Source organism: Miniopterus schreibersii (assembly GCF_964146895.1).
Source record: "Miniopterus schreibersii genome assembly, chromosome: 12".
Lineage (NCBI taxonomy): Eukaryota > Metazoa > Chordata > Mammalia > Chiroptera > Miniopteridae > Miniopterus > Miniopterus schreibersii.
In genome coordinates this window covers 37511369-37533384 of record NC_138112.1, presented here as the reverse complement: position 1 = coordinate 37533384, position 22016 = coordinate 37511369, and the positions used below count along the sequence as shown (strand labels likewise).

At 42.4% G+C, this 22016-nt stretch overlaps 1 protein-coding gene across 2 annotated transcripts; it reads left to right on the top strand.

Annotated features, from left to right (window-relative positions):
- The first annotated feature begins 6701 nt into the window (after positions 1-6701).
- On the top strand, positions 6702-14344 carry TRIM21 (tripartite motif containing 21). 2 transcript variants are annotated; one of them, XM_081153921.1, is made up of 7 exons: positions 6702-6790; positions 8097-8553; positions 9032-9127; positions 10217-10447; positions 12400-12422; positions 13104-13204; positions 13499-14344. In XM_081153921.1, exons 2-7 carry the CDS (start codon positions 8146-8148, stop codon positions 14044-14046), a joined length of 1407 nt encoding a protein of 468 aa, XP_081010047.1. In that variant the 5' UTR covers positions 6702-6790; positions 8097-8145; the 3' UTR covers positions 14047-14344. The 2 variants fall into 2 exon arrangements, with proteins under 2 accessions (XP_081010047.1, XP_081010046.1); XM_081153920.1 differs by having other exon boundaries at positions 6717-6790; positions 8100-8553.
- The last annotated feature ends 7672 nt before the right edge of the window (positions 14345-22016 follow it).

Below are 22016 nucleotides of genomic sequence, written 5' to 3'. Positions count from 1 at the left end.
TTCTGTTATGTGTCAAGCACTGTGCTAGGAAATGACATATAGCAAATAAAAAACTCACATAAGCCAGGAATACCCTAAAGGAATGTGCTTGTTTGTTCCCATATGAGTGTGTACAATTCCACCAATCAGTATCTGATGATGATGACTGAATATAAGAATAGCTTCTATCATTTATTGAAGTCTCCCTCCTTCCCAAGTCTGTAAGTGGCATCATCTCCTTTATAAATGAGAAAATGGAGCCTGACAGGTGAGAAAACCTGTCAATGGTCCCATTAAAACTAAGCATAAGTGCCCTGGCCAGTGTTGCTCAGTTGGTTGGAGCATCATTTATACACCAAGGAGTGATGAGTTCGATTCCTGGTCAAGCGGTCAGGGCACATGCCCAGGTTTCAATCCCCTGTTGGGGCTCATGTGGGAGACAACAAATCTCCTTCTCTCTCTCTCTTTTTATCTCTCTCTCTCTCTCTCCATTCTCTCTCTGAAATCAATAAATAAAAAGAAAAAAAAATCCATTTGTTAAAAAAATATCCATAAGAGACCAGCTTCAAGTGCAGTTCATTTGATTCCAAAGCTCATGAGTCTGTCCATTCCTCAGCAGCCTCATCTCTAAGATCTTTAATGATAATATTTGCCTCTTGAGGTCATTATAAAGATTAAATGAGAATACATTCAAGGCACTTAGGAGAGTGCCCAGCACATAATAAGCACTTAATAAATTTAGCTATTATTATTTTTTTAGTATTTGCTGCTGTATGAGGTGGGTATAATTATCATTTCCATTTTGCATATGGAAAAACTGAGGTATCAAGCAGTTGGATAACTTGCCTAAGATCATGAAGTAAGAAAGTAGATGAGCCAGGGTTCAAATCTAAGCAGTCTGACTCCAGAGCCCACACTCTTCAGCACTGTGTTCTGTTGCTTCTTTCTGCTAGCTATGATGATTATTAATATCATTAGTGCTGCAATTTTTCATCCCCAAAGAAGAGGAAATACAGTTAAGATTTATGCAATCTCATCTACCACCCCTATCTCCTCCCTGACCTCGTATATGCATCAATCCTTGAATTTCCCCATAGAAAAGTTCTAAGATTATCAGAGGTTCTGGTGCTTATTGACCACCCCTATGTTTCACAGTGTGTGAATTTAATTGTAGGTTCATGGCTTAAGAACTTTCCCCTAAAAGAAATATGATAAACCTACATCTGGAAAGAAAAACAATGAGAGAAAGAAATAGAGAGGGAGGGAGAGAGACAGAGGGACAGAGTCAATGCAAAGCAGACCCTTCTAAGGATGTGGGAAAAATTAAACCACACTCTCTGCCCCTCTACCATGTGTTCATCCAGGTTCCAGAAGACCATGAGTAATGCAGACTTTCTTTCTCAAATCAAGGAAGTCTGTCCCCAAATGGTTCACGGCCAAGCTATGAGCCATCGAAAAGCAATGACACAGCTGAGAGAAGGTTGGAGACCCTTCTCACACAAGAAGATTTCCATGGCAACCAGCATTAGTCTCCAGAACTCTAGGGGATGTTAAGCTGTAGGTCTCTGGATTTGCCAGCTGAGTCTTGAGACTGAAGAAGCCCCAGGCCTGGGGCTAAAAGAAATTACAGAGAAATAGTCCCTGGCACAGCAGTCTTAGCCTAGCAAAGACAGTAAGGAGCTGGTGACCCAAATTTTCCCCAAGCCCATGAGGCTGTTATGCATCAGACAAGATTAGCTCTAATACTGCTCTGCTCAGAAATAAGCTTAGCATAAACCTGTCTAGGCCAGACACCTGTACCTGGGCATCACAAACTGCAGCTTCTCCAGCTCCCCAGAAACAACTCATACCCTTTTCCCTCTAGCTTCTTTCTAGCTGTATGAAGCTTTTTTTGTTCTAGGAATAAATGGGCAGGGGAGGTAGGGGGGTGAGAGTGGAGAGGCATTCAGTGCTGCCCAGAGGTAGAAACACTGATGTAGGCTGGTGGTGCAAGGCCTCAGTGTTCAGGCTCCCCAACGCAGGCCCAGCTTTGACTCTCTAGTCCCAGCACTCACCATAGCTCCAGAGCCTGTGCGTCCTCTCACCTACCCCTCTGATTGTGAAAAGCATTTCTTGCTGTGTCAATAAAGACCAGAACTTTATAATCCTCCTGGTAGAGTTAGGGAAATAACAGGTCTGCTGGGATCCTCATGCAAATCCAAGAGATTTTCAGAGTTAAACTTGCTGAACCCCCTGAGTCCTGGGCCAGGCAGCTCTGGGACTTGGAAGGAAGCATTAAACAGCAAGAACATCCTGATAATTTTTCATAGAGGGCACCTGAAGAATACTGAAGTGCCCAGTCCTGAGGAACTGCTCTTCCCAAATAGTCAGTCCCATGAATTACCTGGAGGCAGGTGGGGACCAAGAGAATGGTTAGAGACTGGGACACACTCTGTCCTTCTGGAGCAACAGAGGCAGTGAGGCATTTTCATTTCTCAAGAGAATGAGCCTCAGCTCTTTCCAAATTCTGCCAAAGGGAAATCAGACAAGGTAGCCAAAGAGGTGTGTACGAGACATGGGGAGCATGTCAGAGAGGAGAAAAGTTCTCTAACTTTATTCTTACACCTAGGGAATGAAGGTGGTTGAAAATAAACCTATAATGATAAAGTCATATCTCTCCCTCTCTCTCCCAGTATTAACCCTGGAGATCATCCATCAAACATGATGCAGTAGAAAAGCTGTGATCTATTTCTAGATCTGTCACTTATCCACTATGATAATAAGCAAATTACTTTAACTCCTTGAGCCTTTTATGCTTCACTTGCAAACTGGGAATAATGGTTATTTCATGGGGTCATTGTTAGAACTATATTAGAATACAAAGGCACTCAGAAAAGGACTTGCAGCATCCTAGAATCTCCATACGTACTCCCTTTCCTTTCCAGCAGGGGATTGAGAACAGGCTTCAGTCATCGGTCTGGACTCCTCTACATCACCCATACACATGTCATGCTTCCCCGACCACTCATAGTCAGAGTTTGGGGATTTTTAACTAAACTTTTTATTTGGAAAGAAATTTAGATTTACAGAACAGTTTCAAAGATAACATTAAAAATTTCTGTGTATTCTTCAGCCAGTTTCCTTAATGTTAATATAAACATATTACATCTGTCAAAACTAAGGAATTACTAATGGTACATTACTATCAACTGCAGTCCAGATTTTTTTTTGTATTTCACCAGTTTTTCCATTAGTGTCTGTTTTCTAATCCAGGACCCAATGCAGGACACCACATCATGTCTGCTTAGTCTCTTCTGGTCTGTGACAGGTTCTCAGTCTCTCCTTGGTTTCCACAACCTTGAAAGTCTTGAAGGATGTTGGTCCGTTTTTTTGTAGGAGGCCAGAGCTTTAAATTCACTAACTTTGTTCATCCCTTCTTCCCTTCTCTCCTGCACAGACAGGAGGACAATGTAGAGGCTATAGGCTATACTGCAGGATGTCCTGAGTCCTTTTTATTCCACTGAAGATCCCAGTGTGTCCTTCAGATCAGAGAACAGGACATCTCAAGGTTCCATCTGCTTGAACCCATTAACAGCAGTTTCTGAGGTTTTCCAGGTGGTTCTCCCAATCAGAAGACCAATCTTTGTTTTTCATGGGCTGCACCCCAATGTAAGCCTTCTCGTACCTATCACACAACACTTTTCCTTTCATTGAAATGTTAGAAATTTTATAGTTTCTTATCATGTCCCATGGTTTAAAAAATAGAGATAATTTTAATGGATTTCTGTGTTTTGTTGAAATACCGACATCTCTTTGATGAAATCTTTTTTTCAGTTTTTCTAGCACCTTATGCCAGGATGCTTTCTTTGCTTTGAAACTAATGAGCATGGCTAATGGCAGGTTGTCTCTCAAATGTGGGATGGGAGACAAAATAATCAATGGGTATAGAAGGGTGAAACCAAAAAACCAGTTCTTGCTCATGAGACTGCTCCCCATTCAATTCATTCTAAAACCGACATTATCCAATAGTCTTTAAAATGGTTTTAAAAACTGAGGTTCCTCTATTCACTGTGCTTTCTTTAGAGATTAATCAGTCACCAATCCTATCCTCTAGTAGCTTATGCCTCTACAAGAAAGTTTTCTGTCCATCCTCTAACATAAGGCTCAGCCTTGTTTGGAGGGTCAATGAAGAAGGGAGAAGCAAACCTGGATCTAATAAATTAAAATGTGCACCTATCCCCTAGGTCTTTGGGATTTATTAATCCACTGAAGAAATGGGTAGAGGATGGGTTTTCTACACTGGGTGGAATGACTTCTCCCTATTACCAAGGAGAACTTGGGTTGCTGGCACATCATAGGGGCAAGCATACTGTGCCTAAAACCCAAAATATACATTAGAGAGATTCTTCATTGTCTTTGCCTGATAACAATAGTCAATGTGTTAAAGACAAGAACCTTAAGGGCATTGATCTTTCAAGAATGAAGATTTGGGCCACATCACCAGGAAAAGAATACTGAAGCACTAAAATATTGGCAGTGAGTGAGGGAAATTTGGAATGAGTGGCAACATTGGTCTAATACCCAATTACCAAGGTTGGGACTACTGCAGTTATGAATGTGTTGTGTTAATTTATCTGAATGCATATTATTGGACTGTTCCAAAGCAACCCTGTGGTGTATGTATTGATATCCTAATTTAACACATTAGTCAGTTGAATCTCAGAGAAATGGCACATAGCTAGTGAATAGCAGGATTAACACTGCATCCTTGTTTGCCCTACCTTGAGACCTCTGCTTTTCTACCCCTCTCAACAGTGGCTTACTCAGTGCCTGCAGGAAACAACAAGGGTCTGCAATGACGTGAAGCAGAGTGTCTGTAAATTTACATACAGATCTCTTCAGCTTCTTCCTTTGATTTTTTTGCCTGATAGCCTTCCACCAAGCAAATTCTCTTAAAAACAGACTGGAAACTTCAAAGAAGCATGAAATGTTTTTAGGTTTGCTAAATCTATAGAAAATATAGCAAAGCTCAACTGATGTTTCTACTTAAATTTTATAGGTATTGAAAAGGAAAAAGAGGCAGAATGTCTGAGTTGGAAGGAACTGAGAATTCTTCTAGCCTCCCCACCATTCCTCTTTTCTCCTTCCTCCTCTATATCTTATGACCACAACCCTACCAACTGCCCCTACAGCCTCTGCTTGGACAGGGCAGCCTGTGAGTTTTGCGTTATCACTAAAAGAGGGTCTTCCTTGGGCCGTTAGCCCAGTGCACCTACTCTTACTATGTCATTTCAAGCAAGTCACTTCAGTCCATTCAGCCTCAGTGGCTTCTCCTGTAATATGAGTTTAATGAGCCTTAAATCACTAAGTTGTTGTATGGTTAAAATACTATAACCTTACCTAGCAGCACTATTCACAATAGCCAAAATGTGGAAACCACCCAAATGCCTATTGACAGAAGAATGGATAAATAAAATGTGTAGACATACAATAAAAATTATTCAGCTTTAAAAGGGGGGGGGGGGATCCTGTCACAATGTGGGTGAACTTTGAAGTTGTTATGCTAAGTGAAATAAGTCATACGAAAGGGCAAATTCTGTGTGATTGCACTTATATGAGACACCTAGAGTAGTCAAATTCAGAGGCAAAAAATAGGATGGTGGTTGTTGGGGCCGAGGGGAAGGGGAAATGGACAATCATTGTTTAGTGGAGACAGAGTTTCAGTTGGGCAAGATGAAAAAGTTCTGTGGGTGGATAGTGGTGATGGCTGCCCAACAATGTGAATGCATTCAATGCCACTGAGCACGCACCTAAAAATGGTTAAGAGGGTAAATTTTATGTTCCGGGTATTTTAGCACAATTTAAAAAATAATAATAATAAATAACCTCAGAAAACTTATAGTTCAGTGACAAGAACGCAGTTGGTGCTTAGTAATTGTCTGTTCCCTTCTTACCACTCACTGGTGTGATACACGCCTTGAGGTCATTTGAAATAAACCTCTTACACCCTGATGTTAAAAGAATAACAAGTCTCCTGAAAAGGAATTGTTTCTGAAAGTAGGAAGCAGATGGTGGCGAGTGAGGGAGCACTGCAGGCACTCTTCTCTCTGTCCAGACCTCCTTAGGAGCAGCTCCCACACCTGGGTACAGCAGGAAGGTGTGGGCTGATGGCCCCTCCATCTGGTAGGTAGATAGATTGGGGGGGGGGGGGTCTTTAATTCTTTTTTATTTTATTTTTTATCTTTATTGTTGAAAGTACAACAGGTGTCCCATTTTTCCCCCATTGACCCCCTCCATCCTGCTCTAGCCCCCTCTCCAGACCTTCACCCCATAACTGTCTTGTCCTTAGGTTATGCATATATGCATACAAATTCTTTGGTGAATCTCTTCCCACCCCCAACCCCCAGCCTCCACACTCCTTCCCTCTTTCCTCTGATATAGGACAATCTGCTGCATGCCTCAGTGTCTCTGGGTCTATTTTGTTTGTCAGTGTATTTTGAGTCTAGTAGATAGATATTTTACTTAGGTAATGAGGACATGGGAGGGGGCACAAAGCAAGAAGCAAACGCTGCGGAGCTTCCACTCTGACCCAGCCTCCGAGAAGCTCTCGCCCGGCGGTCAGCAGCTTGACCCCGGCGGCGCCTCCCCTCCGCCTTCTGTCCTCCCACCCCCTCGGGCCCTCTGCGGCCCCGCCCCACCCCTTCAGTTTCCTCTCCTCCCCTCGCTCCTCCCATCCTCTCCCTTCTGCCCGCCTCCCTCTCGGACTTGCCTCTTTACAGAAAATCGAAAGTGAAATGAAAACCGGCCGCAGTCTCCTGAGTCCCCCGAAAAGGTGAGTGAACGCGGCTGGGCCGAGGTCCCCCAGCCCAGATCTGAAGATCCCCTCCCAACCAGCGCCCCCCCAGAGCCTCGGGGTCAGTTTCCCCTTCTCCGCAGCAGGTCTTCCCGGGAGGAAACGAGGCTGTGAACGGGACTTCCAGTCTCCGGGAAGGAGCTAGGGCTGCCCTGCTGCAGGCACCTGAGCTGGGACCGGGGCCGGCTGAAGCTGGAAAAAAAACAGGACGGAACCTGGAAGCCTAGCCAGAGGGTGGTCCAGAGGAAGGTCTGCGATCCTTGAGACTCCCTTCCCCAAATTCTGCCTCTGGCCCCGGCCGGTGTGGCTTAGTTGGTTGGAGCGTCGTCCTGTGCGCTCAGAGGTGGCCTGGTGGCCGGTTGGATTCCTGACCCAGGGCTGCTGCTGGATCCCGGGTTGGGGGCCTGCAGGAGGCAGCGAATGAATGACTCTCTCACCATTGATGTTTCTATCTATCTCTCCCTCTCCCTTCCTCTCTCTGAAATCAATTTTTTTTTAAATATATCTTTATTGATTTCAGAGAGAGGAAAGGAGAGGGAGAGAGAGAGATAGAAACATCAATGATGAGAGAGCCATTGATCGAGCCTGCAACCCAGGCATGTGCCCTGACCAGGAATCGAACCCCGATCGCCTGGATCCCAGGTCGGTGCTCAACCGCTGAGCCACTCCTGGCTGGGCTCTGAAATCAATTTTTAAAAAAAACACCAAAACAAGTTTTTTAAAAAATCATTAAGAAACATATCCTCCAGTGAAGATTTTTTTAAAAGTCCCCTTCTGGAGGAGAGAGGGGCAGGGTTATTTAAGATGGAAATGAGGACAGCTGCCCCGTTCAGAGTAGCTGAAAGAAGAGCCCAGGGAGTTCTGACCTCACATACATGCATGTGTGTATGTATAAACACATATACATATGTGCACATACATGTACACACATGCGGATATACATATTCTTATATCCAGTGTGGCTCAGTTGGTTGGAGTGTCTTCCTGCACACCAAAAGGTTACAGGTTCGATTCCTGTTAGGGCACATACCTAGCTTGCTGGTTAGATTCCTGGTCGGGGTGACAGTTTTCACTGTCTCTTTGGGGGACTCAGTTACCGCCTTCTGTCTGACTGTATCAATGGACCAGACTGTGGAGGAGAAGATCTTGTTACTCGGGTTAATGTCCTGGTCTTGTTTTAACACCCCCCCCAGTTCACTCTCCCTCATGTCTTCCTTTGAATTGTTTTGTTTTTCTCATACAACCTTTCTCGTCGTCTTCTCCCTAACCTTTCTCCTCTCCCCAGTAGGTCATCTCAACATCTCCACAGTGCTGCTTAATAGGGACATTCCGCCATGGCCTCAGAAAAGCCCTTGGCAATGATGTGGGAGGAGGTTACATGCCCCATCTGCCTGGATCCCACAGTGGAGCCTGTGAGCATTGAATGTGGTCACAGCTTCTGCCGCGAATGCATCTCTCAGGTGGCAAAAGCTGGGGGCGGCACCTGTCCTACATGCCGGAAGAAATTCCTGACCAAGAGCTTCCGGCCCAATCTTCAGCTAGCCAATATGGTGGAGAACTTAAGACAAATCAGCCAAAATGCCAAGGAGAGCACACAGAAGGAACAATGTGCAGTGCATGGAAAGAGGCTTCACCTCTTCTGCGAGACAGATGGGAAGGCTCTTTGCTGGGTGTGTTCCCAGTCCCGGAAACACCGTGACCACTCCATGATCCCAATTGAGGAGGCTGCTGAGGAGTACCAGGTGAGGCCTTGGCACAGAGGCATGGACAGGTAGAAAGGAGATGGGGTCCTGATGAATGTTCTGTTCCCCAGAGCTGGGGTTGGGAGAGAGTCACCTATAGAGTTGAGGGACAGGAGAAAGGGGGTGTTCCCCATCCTCTATGTCTAATTTAAGGCTCATCACAACTGTCTTATTCCCGGGGAGAAGGGAAGATGCTATGGGAAAATGCTGCAAGGATCATGTTTTCTTGTGGCTTCCTGGTTAATTAGGAATGAGTAGTGCCCCCCACCACCACCCCAACAGTGTGGCTCTTTTCTAAGAAACATGAAGCTTTTTCCAAAGTATTCCCCCCCACAAAATTTGTACTCTAATCAGACTCTAGTCCTCCCTCCTTCTCTGCCCTCAGGCTTTTCTGAGAACCATTATGATCTTCCCCCACCTCACATCACACCACCCTCCTTGGTCTGATTGGGCATTAACCTGCTATCTTTCTCTGCAGGAGAAGCTCCAGGAAGCATTAAAGAAACTGAGAAAAAAGCAAGAGTTCGCTGAGAAGTTGGAAATGGATGTTACAATGAAGAGAACAGCCTGGAAGGCAAGAGTCACATCCCAAAAGGAATCTTAGATCAAAAGCCTAGACAGGGTGCAGGGTCCTAGCCTCAAGAAAACCCTAACCATAGCTACACCTGCCTGAAGAGTGATAGAGTCAGTGTATCTCACTCTTCAAGAACCAGCAGTCTTCTAGGTCTCCTGGTAGAGGGAAATAAACAGTGGGGAGCTCAGAGAGAGCTCCCAATCAGACACAAAACTCGAGAGTCTTAGGAAAAGATACTGAGGAAAAAGCCATACCCTAAAGCTCCTGCCCAGTCTTAGGGGATGACCAAACCAGTGCCTTGCTATCTGAGACAGAGCTATCCCAGGAGAGACACGGCTATGAGGAACAGACTTAAGGAAACCACCAAGGCCTGAGGTAGGAAAACCAGTCTGACCAGGTGGTTGCTTGACTGTCTAGATCACTGGTCTAAAGTAGAATGAAGAACTAAAGCTTATTCCGCACTGGTGATATGGAGGTGAGGCAGGTCAGGGATAGAGAGGAATGGAAGGAACTCATGGCCAATAGGCACCAGAAGAGAAAGATTTGGGAACAAGGGAGGGTGAACCAAGCTGTGGTGGCAAAATGGTCATCCTATGTCATCAGTGACCCTCTAATCACTAGCGCAAGAGGGCAAGCAAAGAGTATCACAGAGAACTTCTTTCCCCTGGACTTAAGAATGGTGTGTGGCACCTGTCTTTGTGAGGTTGTTCGAGTGGGAACAGTGTTACTCCTCAGTAACAGATATGAAGACAAAAGACATGTTTGGGTACTGACTGGGTTTTGAAAGAAGTTGAGGAAAGTCTGATTCCATGGGCTGATGCAACTGTTGTTCTAGGGCAGCTAGTGTGTCCCCCACCAATCCCATTCCCCTCTTAATCCCAGAGCCTCACTCACCCACTTTCCCAGCAAAATCCTGTGTGTGTGTGTGTGTGTGTGTGTGTGTGTGTGTGTGTGTGTGTGTGTTTATTCCCAGACAGAGCCAGAGTGGTGAGTCTACAGGGAGTAGAAGTGGGTATGGATACCTCCATTCTCCAAGCTTGGGAGATTTTGATTAAAAAAAACACCTTTCTCATTTCAATGACACCAAAGGAGAAGGTTGAGACACACAAATTGAGGATTCACTCAGAGTTCGAGCAGCAGAAAAACTTCTTGGTTGAAGAGGAACAGAGGCAACTGCAGAAGCTAGAGAAGGAAGAGAGGGAACAGCTGAGAATCCTGGGGGAGACGGAGGCCACGCTGGCCCAGCGCTGCCAGGCCCTACAGGAGCTGATCTCAGAGCTGGAGAGGAGAAGCCAGTGCTCAGAGGTGGAGCTGCTGCAGGTGAGACTGGGGAGGGGCCCATACTCTGCACTCATGGAGGAACTGAACAAAAGCCAGACCTCTCTGGGGCTACCATCAGAGCAAACAGAAACCCAGTCCCTGGAATTTTCTTAAATAAAACAAACTGGAATTCAGACCCATGAGTGGTTTGCATTCAAGGCATAGAAAGATGCAGACTTAGGAGGGGTATTCCACACAGCAATTATTTTAAAATGAACATCTCTGGTAAGTCCCTGCTCTAACATGTACCAGGTTCATGACCTTGAAAAAAGTCCTTAATTTTTGGAAGTGTCAGGTTTCTCATATGTTAAATGGATATTACATATCTCAAAGAATTTTTGTGAGGATTAAATGAGAGAATCTACCTAAGGCTCTTTGATGGGTGTCTGGCCATGGGAAGGTTTTCATAAAAAAATAAAAATACTGAACTGGAAATTAAGAGACAGTAGCCCAGCCCCAGCCCTGTCACCAATTCTCTCTATAACTCTGGGTTAAGTCATTTTTTCCTTTCCTAGACCTAATTTCTCCATATGTAAAACAAGGGAGAGGGAATGGACTAAATAACAAGGATTCCCCAAACTTTAGTCATAAATGTGTCACCTTTACACTTTCTACTACTTCGACGAACTACCTAAGTGATTTTAACAAGTTCTTTTTCTTTAAATTGTCTTTTACCAGAATAAATTTAATTTAAAGGGAAATTTGTCCTAACCAATAGTAGCCAAGAAATCATGTGTTGATACTGTTACTGATATTTTTTCTGTCTCATAAAAATAACAACTGCATTTTTTTTTTTTATATTTATTGTTGAAAGTGTTACAGATGTCCCCTTTTTTCCCCCATTGACCCCTTTTACCTCTCATTCGCCATAACTGCATATTCTTAAATAGCACATATCACATGCCAGGCATTGAATCCCTTGTAACAATTGTGATGAGGTGGTGCTCCTATTATCCCATTTTATAGATGAGAAAACTAAGGCACAGAGATGTTAAGAGACTTAGTGAGAGACTAAAGCTAAATACCTTGACCAAGTTTACCCAAATAGTAAGAGATAGAGCTAAGATTAAAACAAGTACATAATTTTTTTTTAATTCATTAGTGTATAGTGTACTGAAAATAACCTCATATCCACCAGTGATATGTTTGCCTCACTTTGGGAAACTAGGAACTAGATGGTCTCAAAAGACCCTTCTGTCGTAACATTCTACAGTTCTTTTCCTGCACCTTTTCTCCATCTCTCATTCAGATGATCATGAGGCCATTTCTTTCAGTTTAGGCAAAAGAAGCTGACTGGGTTGGCTTGACCTGGCAGGCTCTCTTCTTCCCTTTACCTAAATTTTGCCTTGGCCCAACATTGAGCCAAGCTTCTAATGCACTTTTGACTAGGCCTAGGAGCCACTCAGTTACGGATAAGGGCTCCCAACCTTGGCAACAGAATATTCTCAGGTGATTTGATTTCGCGTACATGAGGGAGCAACATTAACTACCGCACAGGGCAGAGCTTTAGCTAACCAGCCTTTTCTCTGCAAACAGCTCAAGCCCACAAATGAGACAGCAGTTTCTGCGCATCCTCACTTGGCTATTCTTTCCCTGTGACTGTGTCTGGGCCTCAGCCAGGCTGGGCTGTTTGCTTCTTTCCACTCTCTCCATCCCCTTCCTCTCCCCAATAATCTGGTCTTTCTAATTTGTTTTCTTAGTCCTTAAACTGATGGTCCTTCCCTTGGCTATAGGTTACGTGTAGGTACACGTGGGTTTCTGGTTACCCACCAGCATTCACACATCCCTCTGTTCCAGATTGGTCAGAAGTGTCTTTCAGGTCATGGCCCAGAGGGACCAGGCAGAGCAGTGTCCTGTGGACCTCAGGATGGCGTCGCATCACCCACAGGACTGAAGTCTCAGTTGTTAAACCAGTGGTTCTGGAACTTACTCTCTGTCTCTTTTTCCCTCAGGAGGTGAAAAGTGTCCTGGAAAGGTAAGGAGAGGTTTTCTTTGTTAAAGGAAGGGGCGGCAGGAAGTGTATTTACCTACATAAAAGATTATTGGGTTAGAAAAACATACACTGAAGTCTCCCCCACCCTCGTTCCTATTCTCAAAGATCCAATCCTCCATAAAATATTTTCTGGTCTCAGAAGGCTCATTAATGGGCATCTCAGTTGGTGAGTTGCCCAAAGCAATTGAACTGTAACATCTTCACAAAGTGAAGCCCTGACAAACAGGGAAATTCTGGGAAGTTCTGAGTCTACAGCCCGATGAGACTCCTTTTTTTAAAATCTAACCAGTTACAAACCTCGCAGAAGGAGCCAAGGCGTGGGCGAGACTCCTTGAGGTTCCATAGGAAATGATTCAGTGTATATTAGCACCCTGCCTGTAAAATGAAACCGAATGTGCTTGTGTGGTGACCTCAGGCTGGGAGAGGAGGTGCCGGACTATCCACAAGCTGTAGAGGCCAATGTGACCAGGAGGCCTGGAAAGGGAGTGAATCCTGCCTCCTTCTGCCTCCCCCACCCCCCCCTTAGGGATTCTAACACAACAGGTGTTTGTAAATTTATGTTGAATTGAATTATCAGCCATCCACAAGAGAGGTTATAGCATTAGGGTTTGGGAAGTGTGGGGTAGGAGCTGAAGACAGGGTGTCTAACTCTGTTTCTCCCAGGAGTGAGTCCTGGAAACTGGGAGAGCTGGACATCATCTCCCCAGACCTGAAGAGTGTGTGCCATGTGCCAGGGCTGAAGACAATGCTGAGGACGTGTGGAGGTGAGACAAGCTCCAGGAGAGTAGGACTGGCCTGCTGAGCAGCAATGGGATAACAAGGGTGCGACTATGTCCAGGGTGAGGGAGGGATGTCAGGTCAAAGTAGGTGGGGCAGGAACAGAGCTAGGGAAAGTGGTTTCCTCAGAGGTCTGGGCAAGGGCTAGAATTGGCTGGGGGGTCATTTCCTCAAACAGTGAGGCCCAGGGTCACCCCACCAGCCCACCACCACCACCACAGGTACAGGGTTAGTGAGTCCCCACACATTCTCCCGGCCTGACTGTGGTCCTCTCTCTGCAGCACACGTCACCCTGGATCCACACACAGCCAATCCGTGGCTCATCATTTCAGAGGATAAAAGACAAGTGAGGCTTGGAGACACCCAGCAGACGGTGCCTGAAAATGAGGAGAGATTTGATACTTATCCCATGGTCCTGGGTGCCCAGCGTTTTGACTCTGGAAAATTTTACTGGGAGGTAGATGTGACGGGAAAAGAGGCCTGGGACCTGGGGGTTTGTAGAGACTCTGTGAAGAGGAAGGGGCATTTTATACTCAGCCCCATGAATGGCTTCTGGACAATTTGGCTGTGGAAGAAACAAAAATATGAGGCTGGCACCTGCCCGCAGACTCCCCTCCACCTTTCGGTGCCCCCACACCAAATTGGGATCTTCCTGGATTATGAAGCCAGCACCGTCTCCTTCTACAACATCACTGACCATGGCTCCCTCATCTACACCTTCTCTGAATGTGCCTTCACCGGGCCCCTGCGGCCTTTCTTCAATCCTGGTTTCAATGATGGTGGAAGAAATGAGGCCCCTCTGACCATCTGTCCTCTGAGGATGGGATGATGGGGTTCCACTGACTGTTGATGGCTCTCTCTGGACACTGATTCCTCCTTTGTTGATAACCCTCCTCTCACACTGACCCTGCCTTACTTTCCCATGAACTCTAAACTACCTTTGTCTCTGCAGAGGTGTCGGGATACCGGCAAGCCAAGTGTGACAAGGAGGTCACTGAACATCTATGTCAAGTGATCTTCAACATCCATATTCCTACCCTAGATTGCTTATGATTCCCTCCATGAAACAAACTACTTATATTCGGCCCAAACTCACCTGGATCAACTAAAACATGTTCCTGTCTTCTGTATGTGACTTGAGTTTTGTTTTCTCCTCCCCATCTCTAGGCCTTTGCTCAGATCTCTGTTTTATCTTACATAGCTTGCAAAACAGCTTCCCAAGTAAATTGTGCCTCAATCTACCCCATTCAATCCTGGTTCTCATACACATCTGGGATAATCTTTCCATCACACACACATCTGATCATAGGTGGCTTCACATTTATTTTTTTTAAAAGCTGAATTATGCAGGCCTTAGATTTCCAAGTTAAATATCCAGTCTGCTGTGTGCCCCCATTCCCACCAGTATCTCCCAACCACATGTTGTTGATAATGGAGTTTGTTAAAGGGCATATCAATCTAAGTGGAAGTTGTGATGGTTTTTTGATGTGTCAACTTGGCTAGGCTAAGTCCCCCATTTTTCAATCAAACACTAATGCAGATGTTCCTGTAAAGGTGTTTGGTAGATGTCATTAAAGTCCATAATCACTTGACTTTAAATAAGGGAGATTGTCCCAGATAAGCTGAATGGGCCAAATTCGATTAGGTGACAGGCCTTAAGAGCAGAATCAAACCTTCCCTGAAGAAGAAGATATTCCTCTTCTAAAGCACAGCTTAAGCTCACGCCCAAGAGTTCACCTTGCCCTTCCTGATGGCCTGTCCTATGGATTTAGAACTTGCCTTGCCAGCCCCCGTAATTGCATAAGTGAATTCCTTGCAATAAATCTCAGTATTTATCTCTTACTAGTTCTGCTTCTCTAGTGGAATCCTGATTGGTATAAAGCCCAAGACTGAGGTAACAGCATCACCTGGTGACAGCAAAGTTTAGAGTTTAAACTTCTAAGGTTGGAACAATGGAGTTCTACACCTGAGCAATAATAGGCTATGAGAGAACCATTATCCTTCCAGGAAGCCTGATTCCTTATCTAAAATAGAATCTCAGATATGCCCTCAGAACATCTGCTAAATATTTTCTGAAAAGTTCAGACACTGTAAAAGATGTTGGTGACCTTGAAAATAGTTTTTTTCACCAAAAAAAAAAAGTTTCTATCTTAACACTGGACAGAAAGGAGGTCCTTTGGAGGAAGGATGAAAAGAACAATTCTCAGGTAAGATGACATTACAGGAGCTAAGCCAAAATAAGTTGGCAAAATCAACCAATGCCTTGGTTGATAAACTGGAGGAAGAATATGGAAGAGAGCTCAGTTCTATATGAATGGGGGTGTGCTGAGGTATGGTTGGATTCTGTATGTCAGGATCATAGAGAAATATTTTTAAAAAAAGGCTGGATTATATAATAAGCTTTTCTGCTTCTCTGTATCTCTGCTTTAAGGTTGGCTAATGTAAAATGATGGCTTGTTCCCTTCAGTTGATATATTGATGGGAGGAGAATACCATAATGACATAAACTTAAATATTCTCATTTCTCAAAATCTGAATACTTTGGCATATCAGATTACCCTGATATTTGGACAGGTACATTACACAACTGACATATTACCATCTCCTTGATCTCCACCAAAAGGAATTAAGTAGTAGATATTTTATAGTACCTCAGCTTTTATCCCCACCAATAATTACTAACAAGTGATCCAAGTACACACCTTCATTTCACACAAAAATTCTCTTGAGAAATGAGGGAAGATTCTACCAGCATCAATTCCAATTTTCATTAATATTCTCCTTTAAAATTCAAATGAAACCTGTTGATTTTTGTGATCTCCTTTGATTCTATAACTTCCTTTAGAATTAAAAAAGACAGACATTATTATACCAAATTTTAAAGATAAACAAGCTAAGACAGAAGGAAGTTAAAATTTTTATCCACTGCTTACTCTGTGTCATACAAGATCCTGTTTATACTTTATAGTTTTAGTTCTATCACAGCTGTATGATAAAGGTTTAATCAAAAAATTTAAGGGTTATGGTGCTCCTCCCTTTTTTATTTATGAAAATATGTATTTTATTTCATATTTTCAATTTTTCCAGTTATTTGTGGTATAATTAACAAATAAGCGTATATATTTAAGGTATACACTTAAATATGTATGTATACTTTGTGAAATTACCACAATCAAGCTAATTAACAGATTTATTGCCTCACATAGTTACCTTTTGTATATGTGTAATAAGAACACTTAAGATCAGGTCTCTTAGCAAATTTCAAGTATGCAACACTGCATTATTAACTGTAGTCACCATACTGTAATCAGATACCCAGAACTTATTCATCTTATAACTGAAAGTTTGTAGCCTTCAACCAATACCTTCCTATTTCCCCTACCCCTGTGCCCTGGCAACCACCATTCTACTCTCTGTGTCTGAGTTCAACTTTTAGATTCCACATATATGAGAGATCGTACAGTATTTGTCTTTCTCTGTCTGACTTATTTCATTTAGTATAATGTCCTCCAGGTTCATCCATGTTGTCACAAATGAGCACAGTTGTAGTAGACAGGATGAGGTCAGCCACAGCCAGCATGCAGAGGAAGATGTACTTGGGTTCATGGAGGCTGCGTTCAGTAATGATGTTGGAGACAAGGAGGCTATTCCCAAGGACAGAAACAAGGTAGGAAATAAAAAAGGGGAGAGAGGGTCATGTGTGCTGGTCTTCCAGGCCAGGGATGCCCAGCAGAATGAGGAGCAAGTGGCTAGTGCCAGTGTGGTTGGGGGTTGCCATGCCCAGAACAATTTACCTGGGTGTACAGGATTTGGCTGTCACCTCTTCTTTCTTCCTAAAGAGGTGAATTGGATTGGAGTAGGGGAGATGGGAACAGATTATTTTTCACTGGACCAACAGTGGAAAGGGCCCTGGTCAAAAAGTCAGGAAACATGGGTTAAAATGCCTTGCTGGTCTATTAACTTGCCATGTGATCTCAGTAACATTGCTTCTCTGCTCTGGGCCTCTCTTTTGCCACCTTAAAACTAAAATTGGAATGTAAAAATCAAAATCAATGAACAAAACAAAAACAAACTCATAAATACAAAAAACAAACAGGGTTGCCAGACAAGAGGGGGTTGGGGGGATGAGTGAAAAAGGTGAAGGGATTAAGAAGTATAAATTGCCAGTTATAAAAATAATCACAGGGATATAGATTAGAGAATCTAGTCAAGATGTAGCATAGAGAATATAATCAATAATATTGTAATAACTGTGGTGTCAGATGGGTACTGGACTCATCGGGTCAATCACTTCATAAGTTACATAAATGTCTAATCACTATGTTGTACACTTGAAATTAATAAAATATTGTAAGTCAACTGTGGTCCTTGTTTGAGCTCTCCCCCCACAAAGCCAGCAGGCAGCACCATATCTAAGAATCAACCTGGCTAACACTGTTAACCCCACCCTGGTGATTCCCTCAGACCCCACCCAACTTTTCAGCCCACCCAAGCCCTTTCCACTGGCTTTTCCATACAAATGGCTATCTTGGCTCATACTTTGGACTTTCCTAAACTCTCTTAAACAAGCAACATCTGGCCTCAGAGTACCCCGTACCTCTCACTAAGTGTCCCTCAGCCCAGGACTAGAGACAGTCAGCTTTGGCTCATGGCTTGGCCTCTCTTGGGTCCTCCAAGCCCAGTACAAGTAACAGCCATCTGCAGAGAGCTTTGTAGCTCATGTCGAGTAAACCAAGGCAGGGTACGTGTGGTGGCTGACCTGGGCCTATACCTCCTGGAATGCTCCAGAGCCAGCACACCCATTGGACAGCTTCAGTACATGTCAGAGCACCACCCAAACACATCCTCAAGGGGCAAACTCAGGGAGCACCAGAGCCCTGCTGAAGTAAGTCCTGCATAGCTGATTCTCCATAGTGGCCACAATCAGTACTTGCAGCCAATTGGCCTGGGGATAAATCCCTCCCATTGATGTGTCAACAGCAATCAAGGCTCAACTTAAACAGGCTGGTACACACAGCTCACATGAAGGACATGCCTGGATTGCCCAGCTCGGGTAATTGAGGAAACTGTGCCACTGGACCCTACAGGACAATTACTACGTAAGGCCACACTATCAAGACCAGGAGACATAGCAGCTCTACCTAAATACATACATAGAAACAAACACAGAGAGGTAGCCAAAATGAGGAGACAAAGAAACATCTCAAACAAAAAAACACAAAACAAAACTCCAAACCAAACAAAATGGAAACAAGCAATCTAACAGATACAGAGTTCAAAACACTAGTTATAAAAGATGCTCAATGAAATTAGGGGAAGAGTATGTAAAATTAGTGAGAAGTTCAATAAACAGATAGAAAACATAAATATGGAGTTTGAAAAAAAAAAAAAAGGAACCAGTCAGGAACGAAGAATATATTACAGGGAATAAAGTGGAGTAAATGAAGCCAAGGATCAAATAAGAGATTTGGAAAATAAGGAAGCAGAAAACACCCAACCAGAAAAGAAAAAAGAATCCAAATAAATGAGGATAGCATAAACAGCCTCTGGGACAACTTCAGGCTTACCAACATTCACATAACGGGGTTATCAGAAAAAGAAGAGAGCAAGAGATTGAAAACCTATGTGAAAAAATAATGATGGAAAATTTTTCTAACCTGGCGAAGGAATTAGACTTACAAGTCCAGGAAGCACAGAAAATCCCAAACAAGATGAATGCAAAGCGGCACACACCAAGACACATCATAATTGCAATGCCAAAGCTTAAAGACAAACAGAGAATCTTAAAAGCAGCAAGAGAAAAGCAATTAGTTACCTACAAGGGAGCTCCTATAAGATCCTCAGCTGATTTCTCAACAGAAACTTTGCAGGCCGGAAGGGATTGGCACAAAATATTCAAAGTGATGAAAAAGCAAGGACCTACAACCAAGATTACTCTACCAAGCAAAGTTATTGAGAATCGAAGGATAGATAAAGAGCTTCCCAGACAGGAAAAAGCTAAAGGAGTTCATCACCACCAAATCAATGTCACAAGAAATATTAAAGAACCTTCTTTAGGAAGAAGAAAATAAAAGATCAAAAATATGAATAACAAAATTATAATAAATACATATCCATCAATAATTACTCTAAATGCAAATGGATTAAATGCTCCAATCAAAAGAAATAGAGGCTGAATGGATAACAAAAGAAGAGGCTTCCAATATGCTGTCTACAATAGACTCACTTCAGATCAAAATACACACAAACTGAAAGTAAAGGGATGGAAAAAGATATTTTTATGAAAATAGAAACAAACAAACATACAAAAATCTGGGTTAGTAGTACTTATACCAGAAAATAGACTTTAAAACAAAGGCTATATAACAAGAGACAAAGAAGAACCCAGCAATTTCACTTTGGGGTATTTATCAGAAGAAACCCAAAGCACTAAATAAAAAATACATATACATCTATATGTTTGTTGCAGCTTTTTTTGCAATTATTAAGATATGGAAGCAACCTAAGTGTCCATCAATAGACAAATGGATAGCCCAGCAGGGGTGGCTTGGTGGTTGAGCGTCAACTCATGAACCAAGAGGTCTCTGGTTTAATTCCCCGTCAGAGCACATGCCTGGGTTGTGGGCTCGATACCCAGTAGGGGGCTTGCAGAAAGCAGCCAATCAATGTTTCTCTCTCATCAGTGTCTCTCTCTATCCCTCTCCCTTCCTTCTCTAAAATTAATAAATAAATATATATATATAAACAAATATAAATATATATATAAACAAATATATATATATAAATATATATAAATAAATGTGTGTGTGTGTGTATATATATATATATATATAATAGAAGAAAGAATAAAGAGGTGGTGCATATTCAACGGAATATGACTCAGCCATAAAAAAGGTTTTAAAAAGAATGAAATCTTGCCATCTACAACAACATGGGTGGACCTAAAGGATATTTTGTTGAGTGAAATAAGTCAGACAGGGGAAGACAAATGCTATATGATTTCACTTATACATGCAATATAAAATATAAAATAAACAAACAAATGGTACAGAAACAGACTCGCAGATACAAAGAACATTTTGAAGGTTGACACACAGGAGGAGGTTGGGTGGATGAGTAAAAAAGGTGACGGATTAAGAAGCATACAAATTGGGACTTACAGAATAGTCACAGGGATGTAAATTACAGCTTGGGGAATAAAGTCAATAATATTATAGTAATTATGTAAGGAGTCAGAAGAGTACTAGATTTATTGGGGTGATCACTTAATACATTATATAATGTCTAATCACTGGGTTGTACAACTGAAACTAACATAATATATATGTCAACTCTAATTGAAAAATAAAAAATTGTTTAAAGTCAAAGAGTAAGCTGATGCATACTGGCCTCTAATATAGCTATATAGTTCTAATGTTATAAATAGTTCACAACAGAGATAACATATGAAACATGTTACCATAAATTCCCACTGCAGAGTAGAGCTACAAAATGATGTCTGAAATTATTTTTAACCAAAAAAAACACTATGTTACTAAAAGGCAAACAAACAAACAAACAAACAAACAAAAACACTTAAAATTCATTAGGAAAAAAGAAAAAAGAAAACTCATTAGGAAATTATATGAAAAATAAGATACAAATTTCATTTTAAATTTGTTAAAATCACAAAGAAAACCTTGTAGGACTAAGCATTTTTTAAATAATCTATATATTTCATAGTCAATTTAATTGTGCTGATATAAATAGGATTAATATTTACTACTTCTCATTAAAACAGAAACAGAAATATTTGGTATAAGGACGCTAACAGTTTATCCATTGGAAATAAATATGGGCACACCCAATCCAGGGATGAAGTTGTCTAGGAGGGGTGGTGTTGGCAGGCATGAAGGGCCATAATAACTTGACCCATGTGCATGCGATGGAGGGTTGTTATTGAAAGTACATCTGAGTTCCCTGGGGTTCTGCCTTTCCCTGGAGTCTTCAGGCAAATACTTAAAAATCTCTGCTCCCTGGCACCCAACACTCAGAGACTTCCTTGATTCACCACATTCTAGACTATGAAGACTACATTTGAAGTAGGTGAACAGGTTATTGATGGGGGTAACCTTCTAGGGGGTAAAGAGGAGAGTATAGCACTTAAAGTAAAGGGCTATGGGGCCTAAAGTAAATATTTGAGAATATTAGGCCCTTTGTCTGAAGTTAAATAAGCAGAGTAATATCTAATGCTCTCCAATTTAAAACTCAAGGTGGTTGACTATGTCCTCCTAGGATAGCATCCAAGGTCCTTAATTTGTAATCAGAGACAATATACATTTGTTTCTATTTTTTCCCATTGCATAATTAGGTAAAATCAAATAATTATACAGGATTATAAAATGTTTAAATGCATTAAATATTTATATGACAATAGTCTATCCTTAAATTCAAAATGACTCCATCCCATTTTCCACCTAATTCATCTCCATTCAATGACATTCTATAGTTAAATGGACTGAATCACCCATTCCACTGGGTTCCCATAGTAATTTTTTTTAACACTAACATGTTTGCTTAGCATATTATTTTATTGGCTGTATAAATATTTATCTTCTCTGTAAAATTGTTACCTTGTTAAATACACACACACACACACACACAGAGAGAGACAATACCCTATTTCTTCTCTATTCCTAGTTTTCCTGGCACACTGGTTATGGAAAAGAATCAGATAGGTACTATAAGGTTTGAGTGCAATCTGAAATTATGACTGTGTCTATAAACAGAAAGTGGAGTCCCAGGTCATATGCTCCAGAT